Raw genomic sequence first — 25,835 nt, forward strand, 5'->3', positions numbered from 1 at the left:
GGATACCGTATTCAGGTTAGATTCCACAGCTAAGGGATTTAATCAAGCCTCGTTGCCGACACCACTTGAGCATGACTTAGATTATAACGTATGTAGATTTTATGAAAGCTTGATAACAGAGCTGACAATGAGCTGTGCACGCAGTAATATTTCATTTTATGTCCGTGGATTAATTGCGGTAACAAAGCCATTTACGATGATGAGGAGATGTGAATTTCATTTAAAGTTGTATCCAGAGTTATAGAGGTAGAATAATAAAAGGTATCATCCCGTCTAATGATTAAGATTGTTAATGACGTCTACGTCCAAGTATGTTTGAGATCTGAGTATATAGCGCATTGTCAGAATTTATTTATTTAAATTGTAAAACCTATACGAGAGTAGTTGGAGTTTGTAATCTAGAGATTTTAGAAACTCACGTCTCGCGTCCTCGACGGCCTGTAGATGCGTTAGACAATGAGAATTTCCGAAGGGTAAATTAGAAATTAGTTCCAAAAGTCTGACGATAAAGGAGGAGTCAGAACCCCAAGGAAATCTCGCGCTGTTGCTGAACTTTCGCCCACCTGAAGTCGTTATAGATATCGCCGTTCATGGCAAGGATTATGGTTATTAGGTATTTTCAGTAATGATCAATCAGAGCGAGCTTTAACTATATTATACGACTAGTTGGCAAGGAGTCAATAAGTACTTGAACATTAGGAAAACCACATGAACTATTAATACTTGGACAGATAGGATGACCAAAGTTAGTAACCTAATAGCGCCGATAGAGTTGTTTTTTAATTAGAATATTTCTTTCACCTAATCTAATCTAACTGCTATGGATATTACAATTAGATTGTACCAACTTTCTCTCTTGATTTACTTTTGGTTACTATTTTTTCTGGCATTAAATTTTGTTTTCCGAAAGAAATGCACACGCTTAAACTCTGTCACTGTAATGTAATAGACAAATAAAGATGACTCAAGATTTTTCATGTAATGAAAAATTATGAGAGATATGCTATTTCATTATTACTACTCAAATCTCTTTAGTAAGCGTCAAATAAAGGTATCTCACAGACGTGGAGATAAAAGGACCACGATTGTTACACGTTTCATGTCAGTTGTCATAATGCTGGTATTATGGAATTTCGTGTTACACAATTCTGTACACGTGGTCTATGGCGGGTTTTACTATTTGCTATCTTCTCCCCGGAGACAACTGAAAGTACTCTTCCGGATGTGTTGGCCGAAGTTAGTTTCGTTGCGTCGTCATATACCACCACATGCAGTAACAGATTGCTTGGTTTAAAGGTTTATTTTCGCAATGCAAGATTGTTTCACTGGTAATGATAGATTTTAATTAAACAAAGTCTGCCAACTATTGAAGTTAACTCTTACCTTCTATATTATACGATAACTTTTCTATCAAATTCCGAATGTATAACTTCACCCTTGACAAGTTTTACAGTATAGAATGTATATGATATTATATAATAACTATATAATAGATACATTTCAGAATCGATATCTTCAGATTGTTTCAGCAATTTCCTGATCATTAAATTTCTTATATATGAAGGTCTCGAATTATTATCTATCTTTAGATTTTCGTCGAACAGCGATCAAGGCAAAATCGATAGCAGTTTTACGATCGTCGAAGCACGCATGCGCCATTTGATGTCGTAACATCCGTCGTTAAATCGGAAATAAAGTTTCATGCGATCAGTAACTTTTGGGGTGATAAATATCATTCGAATAGCAGAAAGTAATGGCCGTATACTTGCTATCCTTGTAGAGTTGTGTATGGCGGGAAATCATGTTGAATATCGTAAAAATGATCGGTGCAATAATTTCACCACCGTATCGTGAAAAAATCAACCATAGGTCAAATCTCTCATCATTGCAAGTTTCTTCACTTACCATATACTTCTATAACTAGATGCAAATTTTTTGAATTATTTTATCACCTCAGTTGCACGTTAATAAAAGGTTAAAGAAAATAAAATATGATACGCACCTGAGTAGGTAGAACAATGAGAGCAACGCAGATCATGATGACCATATAAAGCTGAGAGGGCCAAATATCAGGTACAAAGTCCCCATAACCAACCGTAGAAAACGTGACCACAACGTAATATGTGCTTTGAAACAGATTCAGATGCCTGTGCCCCGCCCTTTGGAAGTGTTGAATTCCGCATACGCTGAAACAGCCAATTGAAAACTGCAATTTGAATCACGCGATCGTAGTGTGCCATCTATCGGATATTAAAACAAATAATTGGAGCAACCCTTCGTCGGTAACTATACGATTCGCAGTCGTTTCGAACTGATCGTATAATTGCGGGTGTTCCTCGAAGTTTAAGGGACACCGTTGATGAATCTTTCCATCGTCAAAGAATCGAACGATCGTTGAAATATCGAGGATCATTCGATCGGAGTAATCAGTCTTAACAAACAACATTTTCAAACGACTCGGTTCCATTATGCATGCGGCCTCGTTCTCGTATCTATATCGGGTTTATATTTGTGCGAATTACTTTTCTCTTTCCTCGCAAAGTTTAAGCAACTATTTTTGTACTATCGTAGCAAAACGATCGTATAACGACTTTTCCCTTTATTTAGACACGAATCGGTGGCAGTTTCAATGTCCTTGCACGGTATATCGTATTACGGTAAATATTACCGTCGCGAAGTGTGAGATTTAAAGTAGCAGTATAGAGTAGCTCGCGATTTATAAATCATGAGAATACGATATTGTATAACGTTTCCTTCGATAACTTTCGTAATCAGACCTGCTTTATGGAAATCAGAATTATGCGAATATCGTGAATATTAACACGTAGTTATCAAAGCAATATTCACCTTAACCTATTCACTGAATTCAAAACGGAATAAAAATCGCGTGAGACGTACCTGTTTCGATTGCACATTTTGATTAGCACAGAAAAAAAGAATAAAATAAAGGAACGTTGAATAGCGAGTGAGAAAGAACATATTGCTTTTTTAATTGGATGGTTTTCGTTTCGCGTTCGACTGCATCGACATCTATCAAAAAATATTCAAACTATTCTCAACACTACCGGACTTGTTTCGAAAGCATATCGCTTGGCGAAATCGTTTGCACGCTTGTTACCGTTGTAGTTATTCCCACGGTATCGATATCACAGGTCACTTGGCGCGTCGATCGGGGTACTATACGACGGATACTTTTTCTGTCCGGTAGATGGCGAAGAATCATTGATTTGAGTTATCGACGTCTACTTGACATTTCATCGATACGATTTATCGGAGTTCGGTAAACTAACGAAAGGTTTCGACGAATCTACACGTGTGGCGCTGTAAATATTCGCTCCCAGGGTGCTATGCGTAATTTTACCGCGTTCCATGAAAACAGAATCGACAGGTCACATATCTAGACGATTTATCGTTATTGCAATTTTGATTTTGATCGAGGAAAATTGTTGGTTGATTCAATTTTGCGTGAACGATACAGGTGAAATTTGTAGCGAGGTTAAGTCGATATATCTAGCATATTCGATTGATAAAATGAATATATATTGAATTTATGCGGAAAAGGTCAAAACAATATTGTATCGCGCGTCGAACAGATTTAAAGGTCATTACTTTTCCTTCTTTATCAAACGATCGCGATATTCCGACTTTAAAGACTCGAATGGAATGAATTTACGAAGTAATAATTATTAATAATGTACGACAATTATTATTCTTATTTTACGGCTGGATATCATTTTTAATCTCGTTTAATATTATAATTCTTCCATTTTTATGATCGTGTCAGCCAATTTACATTTTATATCGAAATATACGAACGATATGGGCTTGTGAATTATTTATATTACAATTTCAAGGAATAAATCAAAGTGGAAAGCGTGAAACGCTTTGTCGTTGTATTTTATACGGGATAATAACGAATTAAAATTTTAAAAAAGGAATTTAGTAGGTCGATGATATGTCTAAGAAAAAAGGCTCTCAGCGGATTAAGGTAAAACGAGTTTCCTACTTCTTAATTTATCTGGAAACGGTTTCCCTGATTTATGGGCGTGATTTCTACTGAAAAATCTGTAGAATTTCACGAGAAATATGTCTCGCAAGAAACTTGTTACATCAACATTTTTCTATGAAAATTAACAACACTTACGGTTATAAAACCGCATAAAAAATAACGCATAGTCGAGAGAAATTTAAGGAATAGTGGAGGGAAGAACAGAATTTCGGAAAGAATCTGATTACGTTTCAAAGAGAAGAAATTGGCCAGTGAATTTTCCTCGCGCGAAATTTGGTCTAAAGCAACAATAGACATTTATAGCGTGTCTTACTTATTCCATCCATGTTCAAGAACACAGACACGCTAGCTCCGCTGCATTATCAATATTGATTGTGCAGAAGGGTTGCTCGTTCAGTTCAACTCCGAGGATACAGATTACAGCAGACCTTGTTCCCTGTAAACTCCACAAGTAGTCGTTCTAACGAAGTGTGTCGGCGACTATACATCTTGTAAGCGCGACAAGCCATTCGTAAGGCGAACGTCAAGCGATTTTCCCACTGGCAGTGAAATAGATAACGCCTGGTCCGACGCAATAACTGGACCATATGATAATAAATTTCGCTCATTAACAGGCACCTGCTATTTATACGTCCGTACGTGAGCTGTACGCATAATTTCGTCACGCTGTTACCGGATTAGCTTTATCAGCTCGTTGTTTCACACACGAAATGTAACGCGACAATTGAGCCAGGCCTTCGTAACAAGTTGTAGGCATAACGAAAATGCTTATACCTCGCTTCAATCGAACACGTCGAAGTGAAACAGGATGGACGTTGTTTAATATTAAAGTGGAAAGTATTTGATCGATTTCTATCTTTAGGCTCTCTCGTGTTATTGGATTCTTTAAAATTATACGAGGTACTGCTCGCGACCAAGTAGCCATTATTTCTTACCTACTTTTATTTCGTGGCTACAAAAAATCAGTTCCTTGCGAGTGATCACAATTGAATGGGAAAATAATTTTTCATAATTTTCCTAGCAGACCTCTTCGAAATACTGGTCAACTATTATTTATTTGATTTATTCCTCTCGATTTATCCTTCGAGATAAATATGCAAATAGTGATGCATTCGATGCAAACTCGATCAAATATCTGTAGATAAATTTGACATTAATGCACAATTGTAAAATGACATTACTGTTGTTAATTTAATAATACATGTAGGAAGATAATAAATGTAATAATTCTATATTATAATTTTGTATAGTTAGTAACGAATGAGGGGGAATGCATATTGAAATCGAGTGACAAGGAGTATGAAAGAGACAGAAATAGAGTGTAGAATTATTATACTTATTATTTTTCTATATTTATTATTAAATGAATGATAATAGCGCCGTTTGACCATTGGGAATTATTGTCCAATTTACACACGATATCAATCAACCTAAAGGCTAATCGATATTTTTTCGAATAACCACGATGGCGCTCTCAAAAATATTTTACCATATATCATGTTCACGAACCGTCACTATGACGACGATACTTGAATTTTCCACGTGGATTCCCAGATTCGAGGGTCCTTTTATTTCAAGCTACGCCACATTTTGTGTTCCCAAAATATTTCAGCGTGAAACGAGCGAGTCTAGACGAACCGTGACGAGGTAGGTGAGCCTTACGTCGTACAGTGGGAAATTTCACCAAAAAGTTGGCCAAAATTTAATTGTTCAAGTGTATAACCGCGTTTTGCTACTATGCCATATTACTGATCCTATTTTCCACTTCGAATTAATTCCATTCCCTTTATTCTGTTAAAAAACAATAGAGATCAACATCAAAACACCCCATACTGTCGGAATAGAGAACCAAAAGTTACTAGAAAAATAATTAAGAATTATTAGAAGACTACTGTTCTTACGACATTTACACGAAATAGGTGATGGAATAATCTCACAAAATTTGTAAATTTTGAAGTTTAAATACTAAAAGGATGGATACAGTTATAATTCGTAAAAAGTTTATAAATTATTATATTCCTTGTTAGTAACAAATTGTGCACAACGTGAATTTACGTCGTTATATACAATCGATGTCCCTCAATGAACCTGATTTTTTAACATATAAAAAGTAATCAGGATAATTTAACACATCGATGCATGTGAAAGAATTCCTTAATTTAGAAATCCTGTAATTGGTATTATTAATTTTGCATAAATGATTGAATTTATTGTTAATAACTAATTGATATTGTTAATAACTAATGAATATTGTTAATAACAAATTACCTGAACCGTAAATTTACAATAAAAGTAGAAAAAGTTAAGAAAATATCGACTATTACAGAGAAAAAGGAATTATTAAGGAAATCGGAAAAATTCGGAAATTTTCGGGAGATTTCGGAAACCGATCGGGGGTCATATAAAAAGGTCACCGCGGGAGTACTCGGTCCATTGCCGGTTCGGAGCTCGACCGGGACACTTCGGGGTCTGGACCAGGCTGGAAGAGGAGGTTGGAGGTGAGGTGGAGGTGCATGGTGGTGGATAGTGGTCACTGACTGGACCCTCGGGCTAGCCGATAGCCATTGTCCACTCCACTCACACACCACCCCCCACCCCTCGTCTAAATAAACCTTTTCTTTCAGAATTTACTTATTTTTATGTCCGAATTCTTTCATCGTTGGTTTGTTATCTTGAATTCGGTTTTATTTCATCGATGGTTTGTTTCTGTCTCATCGATGGGATTTTTCTGTCTCATCGATGGGTTGCTTCTGTTTCATCGATGGATTGTTCCTTCCATTTGGTTAACCTTTACGGTTTCTATTCTTTTCGCTTTTATTTTGTTTCCCCTACTAATCCGTTTCCTTACAGGTTTATATATTTTCTTTTCAGGTTTTCAGGATTTCATTCAGAAGACATCGTTGGACGACGAGGGATGCGTGCGTTTAGATCTAAGTAGCTATAAGTAGTTATAAGATAGGTCTCTAGATTAAGATTCATGTGCGCGCTTTCCGTACAAAGGTAAGCTGCCTAACTTGGAGCGAAAATATACATTTTTTCTCACTTATCCCTCTCGTTTACCAAACAGAACATAATTGTCCTCGCGATAATCGCGATCGTTCTTAAGCACCGACTAGTCTCGCGACGTACTCTCGTGTACTCGACAATTGCATGTTTCGTAAGTCATCCTCGCGACTCGTTTCCGACACTCATTCTGGCCACTGTCAATGTCGTCATGCATCGAGTTCGGGGGTAGTCGGTGGGCTGGTGGCTCATCTGGTATCAATACGAGGGTCTGTCGGCCCTGGTCGTCCTGGGTGCCAATCTGTGCACACGACTGGGGTATGGGCCTTGCAGTCGGACATTGCATATCGTACCTACGGTCAGACCCCATGGGATGATTCCTTAATTGGTTTCTCCCCCATGTGGCAGGGGAACGGCGTGACCGGCTGCAAAGCCTCGCTAGGGACCCTCGGGTTGATCCTGGATGTTTCGCTGGTTCGTCGATCATCTTCGTTCGCGAGTAAGTCAATCGACAGTGGCTGGAATGAGTTAGGCCCGATCGAGAGGGTGCCGAGGCATGAAATTGACTTGTACACGGCAGTACATCGCGTAGGCTAGTCGGTCTTTCGAATAATCGCGAGCTCGTCCGGGCGCGTCGCGATTGTAACTTAGTTTTCCTTTGCTCGCGTTTTACATGTACGATTCCCCAATTTCGTGGGAACTTAGAAATATTAGAGTCTGTTGAAATGAAATATATTAGTGTCGCGTCAGTAGAGTATAAACTTTAGTATACCGAACCGAAAACCTTTCTGAAGGACACGAAATTTAATAACGTGTCAGTAGCTTCGCTTCAATTTCTTTCGCTCCAAGTTAGATTAGGGTATCTTTGATACGGAAGGCACCAGTAGGTTGCGCCAGTAGGGCGCATGTCCGGGTCTCGATGCGTAGCCACCTCCACGTGGTGAGACCTGGTAATTGGTATCGTTTTCCAAAGAAAATTCTTTGGAAAATCATTCCAAGCTGAGAGCTACGTACACGTTGTTATGTAAATTAAGATAATTGTAACTTTCGGAATTTCCCCTTGTGGGGAGAAGATATTTCCCTGCTCGAGGAACGACTTCCGAATAATTCCGTGATCGGCCAGCAGACGGTGGGCCATCCGACCGAGTCGCGGCTGCAAGGGCGAGCTTACAAGTACGCCGTTCTAGTATTACACCGTGAATAATGAATCAGGACGATCGATGGCGATACCAATCCATCTGCACGAGCCGCCACGATTACTTATTAACATTTGTCCCACATTGCGATCTGGGTCAATCAGCCAAGTTTCATCCTTTCGCCCGACATGATCGTAATCCTTGCACAGGATATGGCGTATGTAGGATGGGAATCGAACGATAGACGGTTGTTCGATCATAGCTCGAATGACCATGCGAATGTCGACGTGTGTTATCGAGGAAAGGATAACTGCGGAGGACAACGATCGCGTCGTTACGATGCTACTTTGTTAATGAAAGCTTCTGTTATTTATAGGAAACGCGAGGATGTGAATTTTTAAAGCAGGTTGCTTGGAATGACATTTGCGTGGAATGTCGTAACGCCACGTTTGAGTAGCAGTTTCATAAGAATTGGAGTAATAATTCGAACGTGGTCGTGCTTTCAGCTGTACGTACAGCGTTTTGATTTATCTACGATAACACGATGAATATATATTGCCAGTTTATTTGTATTAATTGAACAACGTAATGTAATAAGTAATTTGAAGCGAAGATTGAGACGAGTTGATAGGTTTGTATTTTTAATCAATCCTGTGTTCATTATTGTAATTTAATGATATTACGAATAACAGAAATTATTTTCATAAAATTGATCTTGTTACGAAGAAACATAATTTGGAAATTTTCCTTATTGCCCTGCTACGGATAAATTTAAACGATCATATGGAACGTTAAAATACGGTACACCCTTTAGACTTGGACGAGTAAGAGAAGAAGGAAATGCGTGGGGTTGATAAACACGCGAAATTGTAGTTATTACTCGGTTTTAATTGGTAATTTTAAAGTTTCCTGGAATATTTCGTTGAATAGTGCGTGGTTAGGTTTCGAACCAGTGTGTGGAGTAGTATTACCAGATTTGATGGAAAATAGATTGCATACTAGTTCGCAATTTTGCAACTGAATTGAGGAATACGAAGTTTGTATACCGCAAATGAAATTCACAGCTTAACAGTAATTATCAACGAAAATGTAGCAAGAAGGAAAAGAATATTTTTGAAGAATATCTTGTAACTTCTAATTTAATTCAATCCTGAAAAAGAACAGCATTTAAGGCGAAATTATGATCCAAAAATTTTAGATCTATACCTAACGGGACGATTAATAGTTTCCTGGAGCATAGACATTACAAAAATGTAATACCTTCACCGAATTATAAAATAAATGACCTATTTCGATCAGCATTGTTTCGTTCAAAATAAAACCAGTTTCCCACAATAGCAAATCTCATCATTAGTCAACGGATATATGCGTCAGCGCATCAAGTGTAATCGTTGTGTTACCTTGACATGCTATTAACAGTACCCTGTTCTGTTTCAAAGACAGCCAACTATCGACTCTTTGCGCTTTTTCGACACAACACGCAGTAAACGACATAGTTAGAAACTTTCGTATATAGTAGAAAATGAATGATCGAGCAATTGAACACTATGCGTAAAATATTACGATTATTTTTAGCCCTTGCAATCGGTTGACCGCGTTTGCAGCTTTAGCTAAGTATATTCTTGGCTCTATTTCCAGAAAGAAGTTTATTTCAACGAACCGATCAAACAATATTCACTATTTGGATTCTCTTGGAGTCGTTAGAAGTCCTAATATATTTTCCACGTGTCAGGGTCGGTCAATATTTTCTTTTATGACAAAGACTAGTTTAGAAATTGAAATTCGTTACGAATTCAACTGGATTTATCAGGATCCAGCATTTCTCTGCCTAACACCACCGAGACAATCCGCGAATTCGTAAATGGAAGCGTTTGTCCTGATTGGCAAAGTTTCTTCGTTATTCGGATAATGCAATACGACTTGTATGCAAGCTACGCAACATCCGCTTTATGCAAACTTGAATAACGGTGGAGAACGGAGAGGCGATGAAATCTGAAGAAAAGTTGACCTGCTCGAGGATGAAATTCGAATTTGTTCTTCTAACTGATCGTTGCTCTAATTGTATGGGATAAAATTGAAATTATTCGAAGAAAATTTATATAACTATTTATACTACTCAAAGTGATTATACTGGTTGTCTTGATAAAAAAAGAGGAATCTTCATGGGTATTTCATCTTCCTTCATAGCATTCAGTTATTTATCTATTTTCCTTCAACTCTTCGAATCTCATCACACGTTTTAACTCCAAGTGGAAAACAAAATTAAATCTCCCTCGACAGATCGACAGAGATTCTTTTAATTTGCACCCGTCTGAACGTTTACATCTGAAAATTCGTTTGAAGTGGAAATTGCTAATTGCAAAGAGAACAAGGAGTGGCTAGAAAATTATTTCAACTGAAGCAGCAAAACGGAAACGGTGTTTTCGTGAAACAATTTTAATTTATATAAAATTTCTCGCGCAGCAAACGTTTTCCTTAAGAAGATATTTCACTTTCAATTTTGCACGCGGATTCCGTAACGGAGGCAACTTTAAATTTGGAAGTTTCGTAACGTAGTTTCGGGTATATAACGTAAAATTAACATATTTCAAGAGATAAGCTTGTCGTTTCGCTTTTTGGGAAATAATTGCTCAAAACTACTCGAATTTCCGCTAGCAATGATGGTAAATGTAATACACGAATAATACTATCATTGGAATATTAGCTCTAACGTTATGAATCACACGTTCCTCCAGCACAAAGGAAAGATTAATTATTTTACGCGTCAATAATTTATGTAAATTAATGCAGAAACTCTCATTTCAAACGAAAGATAGTTTCTACTTCACGAGGCATTTGCAAAAATTACAATATGCGATAAAGTAATTAAAATTCAACATTGGAAAATAATTGAATGTAATTCTGTTCACTTACCTAGTAAAGACAAGGCACAGTAACGTAGCACTAAGGATCATGAGTTGCTGGCTTAAAGCTGACTGGGATTTTTGCATAGCTCTGTGTAGGTCGTTCTGAAACACGAGCATCCACGATCAGGAAATGGAAATTAAGAATTTAAGACCAATTACTATGTGCCAATTACTTACGAACATATTTTCCAATGAATGCTTTGCCAACCAGCAATTTAGGAACACAGGAATGAAGAGATTTCGCATTGGTGGATAAAGTAGCTGGAAACAAATGTACCACTCGTTATTAATCCCAATAATATTCAAAATAATTTACATATTTTCATATTTAACGATAAATAATATCGATCGAGATCAAATATTACATTTTTTCCTGAACTTTAATTTTGCAAGAAAATTTCGAATTTTATGTCAGAACTTCGCTCCAACTCGAAGTGTTACAATGTCCAAACGATTTATCTGCGCTCAAGTTAAAACAGGGTTCAGAGAAATTTCCGCTTTTCGTTAAGTGTGTAAATTACATTCCACCGAACACAGATATTTGCGAAGGCAATTGTGGACGCGTGCAAGAACAACGAGTTTGCTCATTGTTCTCGCTTTCCTAACATCAAAGGCTACGACGTTCGCGCCGAAGAACAAACACGTGTCAAACTGAAAGCAGTTAACGTCCGTCACTGTTTCCTCGATGTAAACTTCGGACTTCTAAGTAACAGTTCATTAAAACAAAGAAACAAAGCGCACGCGAGAGATATTTCGTGGACAACGAGAAGTTCGAATCTTGAATAAAGAAATATCCGATCTCTAAATAAGAACACGCGCCAAGAAACCTGTTGTAACAAAAGCGAAAACATCGATACTTAAAAACCAGACTCGAAACTCTATAAAACCCACGTTTAGATACGCGATCGAGTGAAAACTTCAAGTGTCATCAATATCGATAGGTTATAACTGAAGTGCATAGACTGTGAGTCAAATAGACCTGATCTTCGATGATCATTAACGCAAGAGGAAAAATACTTGCGACGGTGTTTTAAAAATAAAACACGTTGGAAGGTATAGGCAACGCTCATAAGTCACGAATAGCTTGTCATGTAATGTAAATGCTGACCTAAAAAAACTAAACGGCTGAAACTGCAGTTATTTCTACATTATTCTGAAACAGTTGCCGAGAATTCATTGAAAGCGAAAAAGCAACTCGACTGTAACGAGAATAGCCCTCAAGTCCTTCACGTGCCATTAAGCTGAAAGATATTTTTCATACGGGTATCATTTAGTTTTTTCCAATCTCAATACGCGCGGAATACGCCGAAAAAGAAAGAAGGGAAAGTTGTACATCGTTTGGAGATAAAATATTAAAAATATTTCGGTAAGAGGAGTAAAGTACCAACCGTCTGACGTCAAACGCTTTTGGTACGTCACGAAACGCTAGGAGACGTCGCTGGACGTCAGAAAGTGAGCTCTATCTATCGTAAAAGGTACGTCAGGTAATCTAGCATTTAGGGTCATTAGTGTAAACTTTCCTTAATAGAAGATTTATTTACGTCCCACGTAACAAATGTTTTACAAGCTATCACAGTTAGAAGGAGCGATGACTTGGGATTTACTGGCCCCGCTGGAACACCAGCAAAGTGACGCAAAACTAATGAGTCTAAGCCAATTAAATTCCGTAGCACGATCCTCTGATGCTGTTAAACCCTATTCGCGTTCAGATGAGGGTTAGTCCCAATAGGACACAGATCGATACCTCAAGATCGTGTTTAATTTATCGGACACGTGGAAGAAACGGTATCGCGTTCTCGAAATTTTAATTAAAAACCTCTACTTTACACGTTCAATCGACCAAAACCTTAAATAACCGATAATCCGTCCTGTCTCGTTAAATTTCAGGTCTATCTCGCACAACTACCGGTTATCGGAGAACAGAACGCAACGCTACTCGTTGTCGTTCGGCAGTCGCTCCAATTATTGACTCGTACCACTGGAGCAACCTCGATAGAATCCCTGACTCCTACCACTTGCGCTGGATCTCATCGAGCTTGGCATAGTGATTCGAACACGCACGAAATTTCAACGTTTCGTGAACCATCGTTAACAATACCCAATGAGGAAGGAATCTATTCGAAATGGAAACCGTATAACACTGATTGACGCTCGAACATCTTATCTTCTATTAACATTAACCTCATGCCTTGCGATTTATACACGGTTCAACAAAAATTGGCGAATGACGTGGGATCAGAACAGGGCCGAAACGTAATATCCGGATCCCTACTCAGGGGAGATGCGTATGCGTACCTGACAGTCTATACGTCATCCAGGAGCTTTTCTCAGGGGCTGCTAAAAGGCGTCACTGAGCAGCGAGATTCAGCAGTCGTTTATCTGCAGTCTCAGCGTCGATCACGTGAATTTTCTGTTAATATTTCCTGCCAATTCTCGTTGACTCGAGTATAAATTTTAATGGCATGTGCCATAATCAACAGCACAGTCGACCGCACGACTAGCCATTTCGTCCGAACGCGATCGAGAATAACACGTAACTGAGACGGAAAGACATCGGTGAAAATGAACCATGAGCCTGAACGTATTGTTTACGTTGAACTATATCTACAAACTACGTTTCTCACCTATAATACTTGAACCTGTGAACTCGAATTCCTTGTCAGAAGTCTCGCATGATATTGTAAGCGGAAGAGTTAACCCTTTGCAGTCAAGAGGCGCTTCCCGGTCGCCATTTAATCAGATTATAAAGATGGGTGCTAATTAATACATCAAATTTACAATTACCCAACGATGCGTGGAATATCGAAGCAAAATAATTTTACATTTTAATTTGCTTATGATTCCTCATTTTTCGTTTCAAAAATATCGTCGACGTTATGACAGAATGTCTTCGAATTACTATTTTCCCGTGCAAAGTGTTAAAAGTGCAAAGGGTTAAAACTTACCGTGGTCTGAAACGACCGTGTTTAAATTTTTAATTAAAAATTCTGCATTTAACTTTAATATTTCTTCCAATTCTATTTTTGGTTGAGATTCTTCATCTACGAGGACCTGTTACGCGACCAGCCATGATTCAGAGTCGAATATGGCACATTACCGTTATGGAAATCGAAATACTCGTGCTTTTGGCGTCCACCAATTTTACGAACGCGTTACATCGGTCTAATCAACCATACGCGCAATGACAACCTACACTCAGGCAAGTGGATGCAGAGCAACAAGTTCTTTACTCTTTCGGCATGATGGCTCGTTAACAGAGTGGAGGGCGGGCAGCCGTGACTCGAGGTTCGACGAAATGAACCTCCATTAGAACCTTTTGGCATTGCGTGACGGGTGGATGTAAAACGCGTAGATTCCTATCGTTTGCTCGGTGGAATGGAATTCAGAAGGAATCACACGGTTGATATAATTCGTTTTATTGCCGACCGCGAGCTCCGAACGCCCGGAAAGCATTTCCATACGACCCTCTTATCAACCCGCGTCTTAATGAACCGTTTTATGGCTTTATATACTTCTGTCCCGACGCTTGGAAAACGTAACGGGCAAAGTGTTCAGCGATCCCCGCGATATGTCTAGCTTGTATTCATAAAACGTTGATATACGATCTCCATTTTCTTGCTTTACTTCCTGCTTTATCCTTATTACGTTTGAGCTTTATTGGGATCGGTTTGAAGAAGAATAGTATTTGGTTTGCGTACAGTCGGCTTTGGAAATAATTTCATTACTTTCTCTGATTAAAAAATTTTTTTTTTTGATAGTTAAAGAGAGGATGAATAACAATAAAGTAGAATACGTCGTTGAATATATTGGAATAATTAATAATTATTTTTAGAATTTTTGTGCAGTTACGTCAGTGTAATTATACATAATAAAGTAAATTTATTTCGTGTTATTATTCGAGATTACATCCCGCAAGCTGTAATATCAATCATATTGTCATCCTCTCTTGTTTATTATACGTATATCATCAATTTTAATTTACTCTGTCTAGGCGCACAAAAGATACGCTGTATGATTTAATGAAAACAAAAAGGAATCTCTTGTTACGCTAACTATTTAAAATCCCACGATATTTCGACAATGTTTATATCAATCTGCATTATTACAATTAAGAGTTATACACAGGGGTGGGTTTCTCGAAACTCGAATTTCGAAACAAAAAAATTGGAGTTGACGAATAACAAATTATTCGTAGAATTTGGAACGAAATATTTTTTTTAACTACATTATTTTCCCTTAGACCTCGTACAATTATGGTCGTTTTATAAAACGAGCTCCGTACTTCGAGTTTCGAGATTTCAAAATTCCGAGCCACCCCTAATTAAAAGCATCGAATTTACTGCGGTACGTGTCGTGCGTGTATTTACTTCGTGATTAAAATAAAGCGAGCAAAGAGGTGAAAGAGAGAAAATGAAGAGAAAAAAAATATGAAAGCCAGAATATTTGGAATAACTCACCGTGATGGTGAACGGGATGGTGTTGACCAGTTCCAGGATGAAGTGGAACGAGAGAAGCTGCTGCCAGACGTTTCCCTGTGAACATGACGAAGACAGCTCAAAAAACCCAGCGGCAATTTTAAGAAAAATGCAGAGTGCGTGAGAACGTTCCACGAACAACACCAAACAGCCGTCCTGCACTTTCTGTCCACCTTCTACTAACGACAAGCAACAGCTCATCGTCGATGATTCTCCAAACGTAACTTTAAATCAACAGGTGCTCGGTTAATTACCGAAAACCAATTTAATACTGTCCTCGGATTTGCAAACTGGCAAGCTGGCTTGCATAGGTAAATATTAATTAAACCATCGCGCAAATACTGTAATTGCGGAGTTCCGTTTAGCAGAATTATCCCGAATTTACTACCAACGATTTTCTACTTTGAAATATTTCGTGAATCGCCGATTGTTCACTCGAAACTTTAAAGCAGCGAGTAAAATCAAACTCTCGGTAATCGGATTACGAGGATTATCGAAATTTTTTTTACAGAGATATTTCATGGAGTCTGTTAGGGAGATTATATTTCATATATCAGTATCGTTATTATTTGTATTGTTTTATTTATTTGTGCAGGGTTAAAATAGTTCAGCTTTTGAATCATGTGGGAGAATTATTATAGAATGTCGTGTAAGAATTATGTATGTATCTGTTCTAAAATTGAGGTTGCTTTATTATGTCGTGATTTGTATCCTGGAGACAGCCACGATTTGATCGAGCATTCGATGTATCTTTGTGAAAGCGTTCTTATGCCACGTCTTAATTGAAACGAACGATAGGTTCGTCCATAAATCACTGTAGCGAATCTCCGCGCGCATACATCTTTTAACGTGCCCTGTCAACGTACATCTGCTCGTGGGTAGAACGCTAATTTGCAAGACCACACATCCTGTAGGATTTTCAGCTATACAGCATTTCCTGACGTGTTCAATGAAGATGAATCAAGATTCCTGGTACACGATCTGAGAAAACATCGTAGAACTATCCAAGCTCCGATTCACGTGTAAATCCTTGATAATAATTTAGAGTTTCTTGAAAAATTCGTAACTTGACACAAAAATTTTAATATATCGCGAAAAATAATTAATTATATAAGTTCGTTTTCACGTATTAAATAGTACCTCGATTTTTATAAATTTTGTAGGAATTCTTTGCTACATAAATTAATTCCTGTCGAACGGATCATTAAATATAAAATGATATTTACGAATATCCTTCATGAAAATTCTTTCCACGACTAGGGAGAGGGAGAGAGTAATAAAATGCACGGGGTATTACAAAATTTACTGCTGCTTTGCCGTCGTAAACCTCCGAATTGAAACAATTTAATACGAAATACGATTCGCGCCAGGTTTTATGCTCGCATTTAACGCGTTGCTTTGAAATTTCCGCGCGAACCAAAGGGAATTTTCCATCAATGCAGAGTTTTATGCAAATGTGGGACATCGAAGTGTGTACAGAAAAGTTTCTACCTTAGTGCAAGGAAAACATCTTCGTGGATGCACCGTGTTCACCAAACCACGGACCATCAGGAATTAATAAACCCAAAGAAGAAGAATACTTTGAGTCTTTTACTGCGACTGTTAATGGAAATTCTCGCAAGAAATTATTAATTTCGTGGATAAATAAATTTTACGTTAACTACACCTGTTCACGAAGATCGCAAAAAATATTTTTGATACGTTACACATCTTTAAAAAAAATAAATAAATAAATAAATGGAGTACAAAGTGTTGAATTTAATTAAGAATTGCACAATGATAATTAATTCCATCTTAAGTAGATTTCGAGATAATTAAAATTACGCGATGCATTCATTAAATCGCATTTTTTCGAGAACACAATTTTGTAAAATTCTTTCTACGGCAAATTCTCTCTTCTCTCGCACAAATTCAAAATTCTCCCCATTCTTCCTGCTTCGTCTACGTTTTATACTACTCTGTCCGAAATTCCCAAAACGAGAATGCCAAGAATGCCCAAAATTTCTCAATCCCGAAACGAAGTATTCGATTACAGAATCTACGAGCAAAAAAAATGCTCCCCTAAATCACGATACGCATTTTTCGATCGTTCATTCCTGACAGATTATCCATGTACGCTTCTGAAACTTTGAAATTCCCTAGCAGTTTCCTGTCCCTAGCAGAGCCAGTCGAAAAACTGTGTCACGTCTCAGCACAGACTAATCTGCTGTTCGTACTAGCGCCATCACATATTTTCCGTTCCGGTTCCTTTCTGTCAAGCTGTCGAGGGCTCGAATCTTTGTCACGCGCATTGGGCCAAGCTCTTGCGAGTTGCCCGAAGTTTCGAAGCGAGGGCAGAGGAGATGCTAACGAGGTGAACGTGAAAGAGTAAACCTGCAGTCACGTATGCCTGCGAAATTTCACGAGGCCATCGTTGTTGCGATGTCATCATGCCTCGATAATAATTCTGATCATTAGCCATTTTCTCTTTCAAGCACGTATAATGATTCTGATATAGTTCAATCTCCTTTCTCGATGGGTAATAACCTTCTTAGACTGTAGCTGTGCAATTAAAGTTCTACTTTCCATACCGAAATATTATTTTTATGCTTCTAGGATTTTATTTTTAGGATTTTAGGATTTTATAGTCTTCCTAAATATTGTCAAAGACAGTTATGAAATATGATGCTTGTTTATGTACGATTTTTCGATTAATTTTTATCGTAATTTAATTACCCGATTGTTGTACAGCCGATCAAAGTATGGTTAAGATTAACTGACACGCTATACGTGACAGATCATGTCAAAAAAGTCGTCGCGACGTCTTTACTGTCTCTGAGAACCCTAGCTAGATCACTCAGTATCTTCTGTACTTTGATCACAGTCCCTGTCAAAGTTTTACTACATGTCTCTTCCAAAAAGACCCTTCACTCACCTACTCGTACTTGTGCTTATACACTACGCTATTCATCCCCTCTTTCTTCAGGCGACTACCCCATTCGTCATGAGCCTCTTCGCTTAGACCCCAGTGATGTGTCTACCGATATTAAGACGGGGTAAGTTTACGTTGATGGTGACTCTGATTTGATGGTGGTCTATATGGTCAGTACATCTGGGGAATATCCATTTCATGGGTTTTCTCAATTTCGACCATTAGGGGGAGACGCCGTGAACTTGATCCCTTTCGGTGCTTCTTTGACAAATGATCTTGGACAAATAAAATCACCCGTTGTTACACGCCTTCGTGGATGACAGAGATAAAAAAGATAATCAAGAACGATGATACATCCCGAGATTCACAACGGAGCAGCAATTTTATCAGGACAAACGTCCTAGTCGTTTCTCGAGATCCTTCGCGAGCAATTTTACGTTCGAAGAAAGATACAAACGCGACCTTGCTTGCGCAACTACTCTCTTCTTTGTATATTACGGATTTCCGCGTGGTGTAATCTAGTGACTGACAACTGGCGGCTTCGAAACGCGAAGAAGTGATTTCATTGTCATATATATATATGAGTATATTCGTCGAAATTCCCTATCAGTTATTTGATGTACACTTGGTACAATAGGTATACTACTATTTCGACTAACGACGAACTAACTATTAAAACGACGAAAATACTAATCGTGAAATGTTAAAAAGGAGTGGATTAAAAATTCAAGCTTATAAATGGGGAATAATTTTCGCGGATAAGCTAATATCCGTTGGTCAATCAGGGATCCCACGACGAAAATAGGACGAGATAGCTAAGTCTGGAATATCTACGAACTTGAATCATTCGTTTCCTTGGAAGCTCATCAAAGCTTAAAAACCTAGCAGCGGCGCTCCCACACGATAACTGGATGAACCCATCCTGCAGGATTTCGCAATTATTAATATCCCGGGAGATTTGCGAACTGCGCACGAGTGCAATTTTCGCTGTAAGAAAAAAAGAGGGGGAAAAGGTCCAGCGACGACGAAAGGAGTGCCTTTTTAAAGGCTGCCGCGTCTCTGAACCATAAATTTCATCCCATTAAACGTTGTCGCGAAAAAGGGAACGTTCTGTCGAGAATGCAGCGTCGAGGGACTCGCGGAATTTTTCGCGAAAAGACCGTGGCCACCCTTCTAAGGACCGTTCGCTCTCGGTCGCCGAACTTTTAACGAAATATAATTTATTAGAAACAATGGAGAGATTCGTGAATAGGGGTTCTGGTAATTTGGTCCCTTTCTGGCTCCATGTATTGTTCCCTTAACAATTGTACACTGTAAACGGGCAGAAATTGGGATATATTGGGTATCTGGGTCAGTTCTTGTTTATTTCCAATTTCGCGAAAATATTCGTCGCGGGTGCTTGGTATAATGACAAATGCCATTACCTTCTTTTTCTTTGGTGGGTGTATTAGCGTGTTTGAAATAATGGATAGTGTTTTCAAATTTTCTGCGTTGTCTTGGAAGAGTAGATTCGATTTTGTAAGTAGACACGAATATCTTCTTCGAAAAGATTTTCTCTGATGTCCAAATAAACTCCCATAGCTCATGAAACAATATTTTATATGACACTACAAGTGCCACTAGAATTACCTAGTCTAGGAATTAAAATACGAGATTAATTATAAAATATCGAATCTATGAATATAAAATGTATATGATATTTAAAAGCATTTAAAATATTATTAACCCACGATATTTTAGATATTTTAAACGGGAAATACGGAATTATGAGATATTACTTATTTGAAACCAGACGATGTATTTTCAGACCCAACTATGAGATTAAGGTAACGCGTATTTTTATATCCATTCATAAAAGCGAAGCAGCTCCATTTAGTAGTTGATCGAAGACTTTCGCGTAAACGAGGATGATACGAGCAGACGTCGATTCCCGTGACGGTAAGCCATTCAACCATCATTAGCCACGAGCCAAGATTAGGTTCCCTCGATGAGAGGAGCCAAATACGCGGTTGCCAGCCGTGTATGAACCGAATACGACGTTTGCGTGTTATTTGCCCGTTGGTGTGCGAGCTTGCGCCCGTGTCGCTGGAATCTGCGAGGACTCGAAGCCACTTGGAGTATCGGGGCATGGCGTGCACCCACCTTCGCGGCTCCGAAGTGTAATCGAAAGCTGTGGAACTGTGTGGTTCAGCGTAATCCTATTTTCCAGCGAGCTGCTTCGGTTAACTCGACGATCCGTCATGGTAGAGATCACTCGCCGATTTCGAGCATACCGACGCTGTTCGAGGACTTTCCGATCGACTGTCGTCGAGTGCTAGGTTACCAAAACGCAAAAGTGGCTCGTTGAAAAGCACAGTTTCGTGGGGACTCTTCCTTTCCACCGCAGAGTACGGGAATAGGGTTCGGCAAATGCGATATCTCGAGAGTGTGAAGACTGGCGTACGAGGGCCATTTTCTGTCGGAGGAGATCGAGGTAGATAGCGTTGGACATTACGATGGATTTCAGAGGAAGAACTAGGTATCTGCAGAGATAGAAGGTCCTATATTTTTTGGAAAAATCAAGTCAAATAATAGCTGAACGAGGTTATATCGCTATAACCTCTTATTTCTAATCATATCCCCATGGAAAAAATGATTGTATTTCGATGGATCTATTTTAGCTTTAATATCTAAAATATATACTATCCGCACTGATTATTCGATTTCACAGAAATATGTCAGAAGAACACGAAAATAGAGCTAAACTTTGAGAAGTATCTCGAAGTATGTTCCTAACTATAAATCGGTTAAGACAGATCATCGAACAGTAAGAACAGAGTAAAAATAAACGGTTAAGATTTCAAATAAGACAGGTCTGTGCTGATACGTGAGGCGATAATTTTAGACAATAAAATCAACAATCCAAGAATCCTGACGAACTGGTGAAAATGGAAGTAGGCCAGGCGATGGTAGAGGAACAAAAGAAAATTTCGGCACGGTCGAAGAATAATAAAGACTGTTTCTCTAATCTCGTGGAAGGCACTTTACACGCGAGTGACTGGGAAACGGTCTACGAAATGATATCGGGGCTCCATAGCGTCGGTTATGTCGCGGATCAGCGACGAGCTAGATAGGGGGCGCTTCGAAATTTTAGAACGGGAGCGCGCCGGTACGAGCAGCCTCGATTATCACGCTTTATACACCATATCAACGTGGTGTTATCGAGTTTGTCGGTTGTTACAACGTGACGAATCGGGTCGCCGGAATGTTCGATTAGCGAATAGCGTGCTAGACACCGGCACTACACACCATTCGAGATGTTATCGGGCATTCCAGTTTCACCGTTTTCCCAAATCGCTATAATTTTCCGAGTTCGTTGGGCACGCTTTGTGTCTTTGTGCACCGAAACTGTGGGGTTTGCGAATGGTTTTTAACAAAGTTTGCAGTACGACGATCGATACAACTAGAAAATAACAGAAACGGGATTTGAGGGTTGTTTTTTTATCACTGCTATGCAGTTTTATCGTTGTATTATTATTTATGTTATTTAAAACTGCTTTCCGTTTTCGTTTGAGATAATTTCACGATTCTAAAGTAGGAGATACGAATATTTTATCTATTATTTTCATTTCGATATTTTATGTTCGCGATAGTCGTTGTTTATCATCTGTTACGAATATTGCACGAAATAGTCGAAATTATGGGAATAATTCCCGGGGGTGCACTATCTTTAATCAGTGGTTACGATTTAGTGAGAAGTTCTTGTATCGAATTTGTAGTTTCGAGTAGAATAAATGTATATGGGAGAAGATGGTATCGCGGCATTGGTTGAAAGTGGAAGAAAGTGATATAAAAGGAAGTTAAACGATGCAACAAAGTTCTAGATCTTATTGCCACATTCTTTTTCCGGTAGAACGATACGTGTAACCCAGATCTGTAATATAGAATCTACCCTCTCTACTGCTAAAATTACGCTTTCAGATTTCCCGAGATTTCGCGAATACGGTCGGATAAGAAATTTCATTCTACGTTTCGGATCATAATTCTGTCACCTTCGAGCAATCCACTGGAACATATAAAAAATTAAAAAAAATTTTTAAATTATCCTGCGCTTTATCTTTTTATATTTTCGATATTCGTACCCGGATGAGAGTCAGTTTTTTAAGATACTGCACGAAAACAATTCTTATCTCTGTAATCTTACACGTATTTGCTCGCAAATAATTGCCGTGGAACAAGATATTTTAAATAAAACGAAAATCCTAGCCAACAGCTGATGATAGATCCATTTGACAATTGCGAGAGGGAAACACGTTATGCACCTGAAACTACACGGTATCGCGAAAAAGGAACAACCAATACACTGTGAAAATATTCGATTTCTCTGAATTCTTTTTTCCCCTCGGTTTCGGCAAAAGCTCGCGAGCAGAAATGAAATTGGAATTTAGGTAGAACCACGCAGGTCGAACTTTCGTGCGTCCCGTTCGTAAGTCTTCCAGAGATTTTCCGGTTTACTTTTTGAAGCGAAATGAGGAAAACTTTCGAATAGAAGCCGACGTGTTTTGTGACTACCGGTGGAAGTCGGGTGGAAGTTGGCAAAATTTTGTATTGCACCCGTGAAATTGCATTGGTTTTATATTTCCAAGGGGACCGCGCCTAAACTTTGGTACGCGATGTTTATGACTCGGTCGCGTTCGACGGGTTGAAATATCGTTTCCATACCTGATATTCCTTTATCTATAATCCGACGCTTCGCTGTCGGTTCGTTGAGTTTCGAAATAAATCAGGACGAAACTGCAGAACGACGAGAAAGCTGAGCGAGAAGCAGCGTAGCGTTTAAATGTCGTGCGAATGTGCGGAGGAAAATTTCACACAAATTGAAGATTAAAAATTACACAAATATCTTAGCATAGAGATATATCACCATGACAACTATACTGTAAACAAAAACACAGATACGATGGATCGTAAGTCACTACAACGGTAATTACTATAATTATAATTATAATTACAATACGTGTATTGAAATTACTCTAACAAGTAACTACGATATTCAGAGGTAGTTAAAAACTTTGGGAACAAAATATTCCATCTTAATCGCTAAAACTGGAAAGAAAAAGAAAACACGAAGAAGGAAGCTACTTCCAGTGGCTCAACTGAATTTTCTACATTACGCGTAATATAGAAGCAAGTTTCTCGAGAATTTTTCTTCATACCAGTATAAAGGAATATTATTTCCCGTGCTTTGAATAAACTCGGTCTTTCAACGAAACGCTTTCAGCCATCGAACACCATAGCTGTGCGCGAATTTTCTCTGGCCGCGGTGGAAAAATTCTAATCCGCGAATCCGATGTAGAAAAAGCTAGTATAGTAGAGAAAGCCTCTCTGAAGCCTGTAAATTGATGGAAAAGCTTCAGCCAGTCGGCCAACATCCGCAACTTTCTGACCCTTTGCCTATGTATAGCCGCTGAAGGTCACTGAACGCGAGCCTTCGACTTCCGTTTTACTTGGTCCGATTCGTTCAGCCAGTGGAACGATGGACGATTAGGCGGACGTAGCGACACCATGCAGAAGCGGAGGAAAGAGTGAGAGTGACACACACATAGAGAGAAAAAACGACCAAGAGTGAGATGCAGAGAGATACACAAAAGCCAGACGTCATCGCGCGAAATAACTCGCTGCTTTATTGTCGCACAGAAAAGTCTGGAAGAAAATGGAATTCATCGGCGAATGTCCCATGCATTCTCCGCGCAAATGCTATTCCGCAGATAGCATCCGGTCATTTGGGATCTCCGAAACATTTCCGAGCTCCTCGCCGAATGAGATTTGTTACCGTATCTGCATGTGAATTTTCTCTCGAAACCTTCGTCGAGCTCGAACGTGCGAAAAATTTAAAAAATCTTTACCGATGGTGATGTAAATATTCATATTATTTGCCAAACGCGCTGAAAGTTTGGTTGTTAACTTCCGACCCGACTTGCGAAGCTACGTTCGTGTTTCTTGTGTCGTTTATTGGTAACACGTGAGAAAATTATGCAAATGAATGATCGAGAGAACTGATGATTATTTTATCACTTTTCAAAATGATAAAATACAGGAACAACGCGATGAAAATAATATTTCTTATCAAAGAACGAATTTCATTCAACGTGGAATTATCCCGAGCTTCAACTTCTTGAATTACACGAAGAACGAATATCATTGGTTTCCGGAAATTTTTCTTACGATACTGTCACGAACGTTACATGCCCTCGTGCTAACCGAATTATCCTTTACGACCCTCCCGAAACCGGTACATTAAAATCACACGTCTCTGTTATCTTTCATTATCGAAATTCGTCCCCTGGAGTCGCAAGGACCCGTTCAAACATAACGAATGTTTAATCGTGGTCCCTGAATGTTGTTCCGTTTAAAAGTTGATATTACATTTCTGTGCGGCAACCTAGGAACGAGATATCTCAGACGAGCGGCCGCGTGTCCCATAATCGAGTATTATGCGTGAAATCAAATTTGCCGGGAATGAAAGGACGCGTACCTTGTAACCCAGATAGGCGAGCAGCAACGCCTCCGTAAGTGACACTATTGCAAGTATCACCTGGACGACCCACAATTCCAAGGGCCTCCTCACCCATAAAATCGCTTCCCAGTTGATGGTCGGATGTTCCTGAAATTCCTCCTCGGTCAGGTTCTGGGACACGAGGAACTCGGTTTTGTTGCCGGGCGTGCAATCGTAGCTGCAAAAAGAGATTTAACAAATTTTTTCTCCTCCACTTTTTCCCTTTTTGAAGTGGTTGATTAAGTTTCCAGGAACCCGGCGACAAAGCAAATTTTTTGAAAGCGTACAGTCAGAGGCCGATTAGTAGGACATTTTCGAAAGCACTATCCCGTGATGCCGGAGAAGTTGGTCACGGAGCGTCGTAATTGTGTTTGATTAATTACTGTCAAATTTCCGAAATTTGAAACGTAACCGACGAAGCTGAAGAAATGAATTTAGTCGGTTCAAACGGATATTAATTTTGTAGAATTTAAATATCGCTATTTTAATTGCTCCTATTAAGAATATAAAATGGTAAATTGGTATAGAGAGATACTCTCTGTGACACAATTCTCGCGTTAAACGAAGGTGTACGTTTGTCAAAATTAAAATACGGGGAATACGGGAAAATTTCGTAATTATTCGTTAATATAAATTATTAGTTTAGGAAGTAATTTGTATAGAATAGCATATGGGAAACGATGGCGGAAGAATAAAGAAGAAAATAAATAAATAGATAGGAACGTGAGAAAATATTACGCATGAGAAAATAGTAATTTGGACAGCACGAGAGACAGAAGTTAACAGGATGAAACTCCACAGGGAGCTAGAAATCCTTAAAGAGTATCGCGAGTGTTAGAATCTCAAGCAGGAAAACGGGT

At 38.7% G+C, this 25,835-nt stretch overlaps 1 protein-coding gene across 1 annotated transcript in view; it reads right to left on the reverse strand.

The window, feature by feature from the left end:
- Positions 1–25,835, reverse strand: part of SLO2 (slowpoke 2) — a 100,957-nt gene that overhangs the window by 14,323 nt on the left and 60,799 nt on the right. The window contains exons 4-8 of the mRNA XM_017905040.1: positions 24,955–25,153; positions 15,512–15,586; positions 11,232–11,315; positions 11,062–11,156; positions 2,003–2,186 (exon numbers count right to left, since the gene is read on the reverse strand). Of these exons, the coding sequence (XP_017760529.1) occupies positions 2,003–2,186; positions 11,062–11,156; positions 11,232–11,315; positions 15,512–15,586; positions 24,955–25,153 (637 nt within the window). The remainder of the gene's footprint in view (positions 1–2,002; positions 2,187–11,061; positions 11,157–11,231; positions 11,316–15,511; positions 15,587–24,954; positions 25,154–25,835) is intronic.

Source organism: Eufriesea mexicana, unplaced genomic scaffold (assembly GCF_001483705.2).
Source record: "Eufriesea mexicana isolate 0111107269 unplaced genomic scaffold, ASM148370v2 scaffold3661, whole genome shotgun sequence".
Lineage (NCBI taxonomy): Eukaryota > Metazoa > Arthropoda > Insecta > Hymenoptera > Apidae > Eufriesea > Eufriesea mexicana.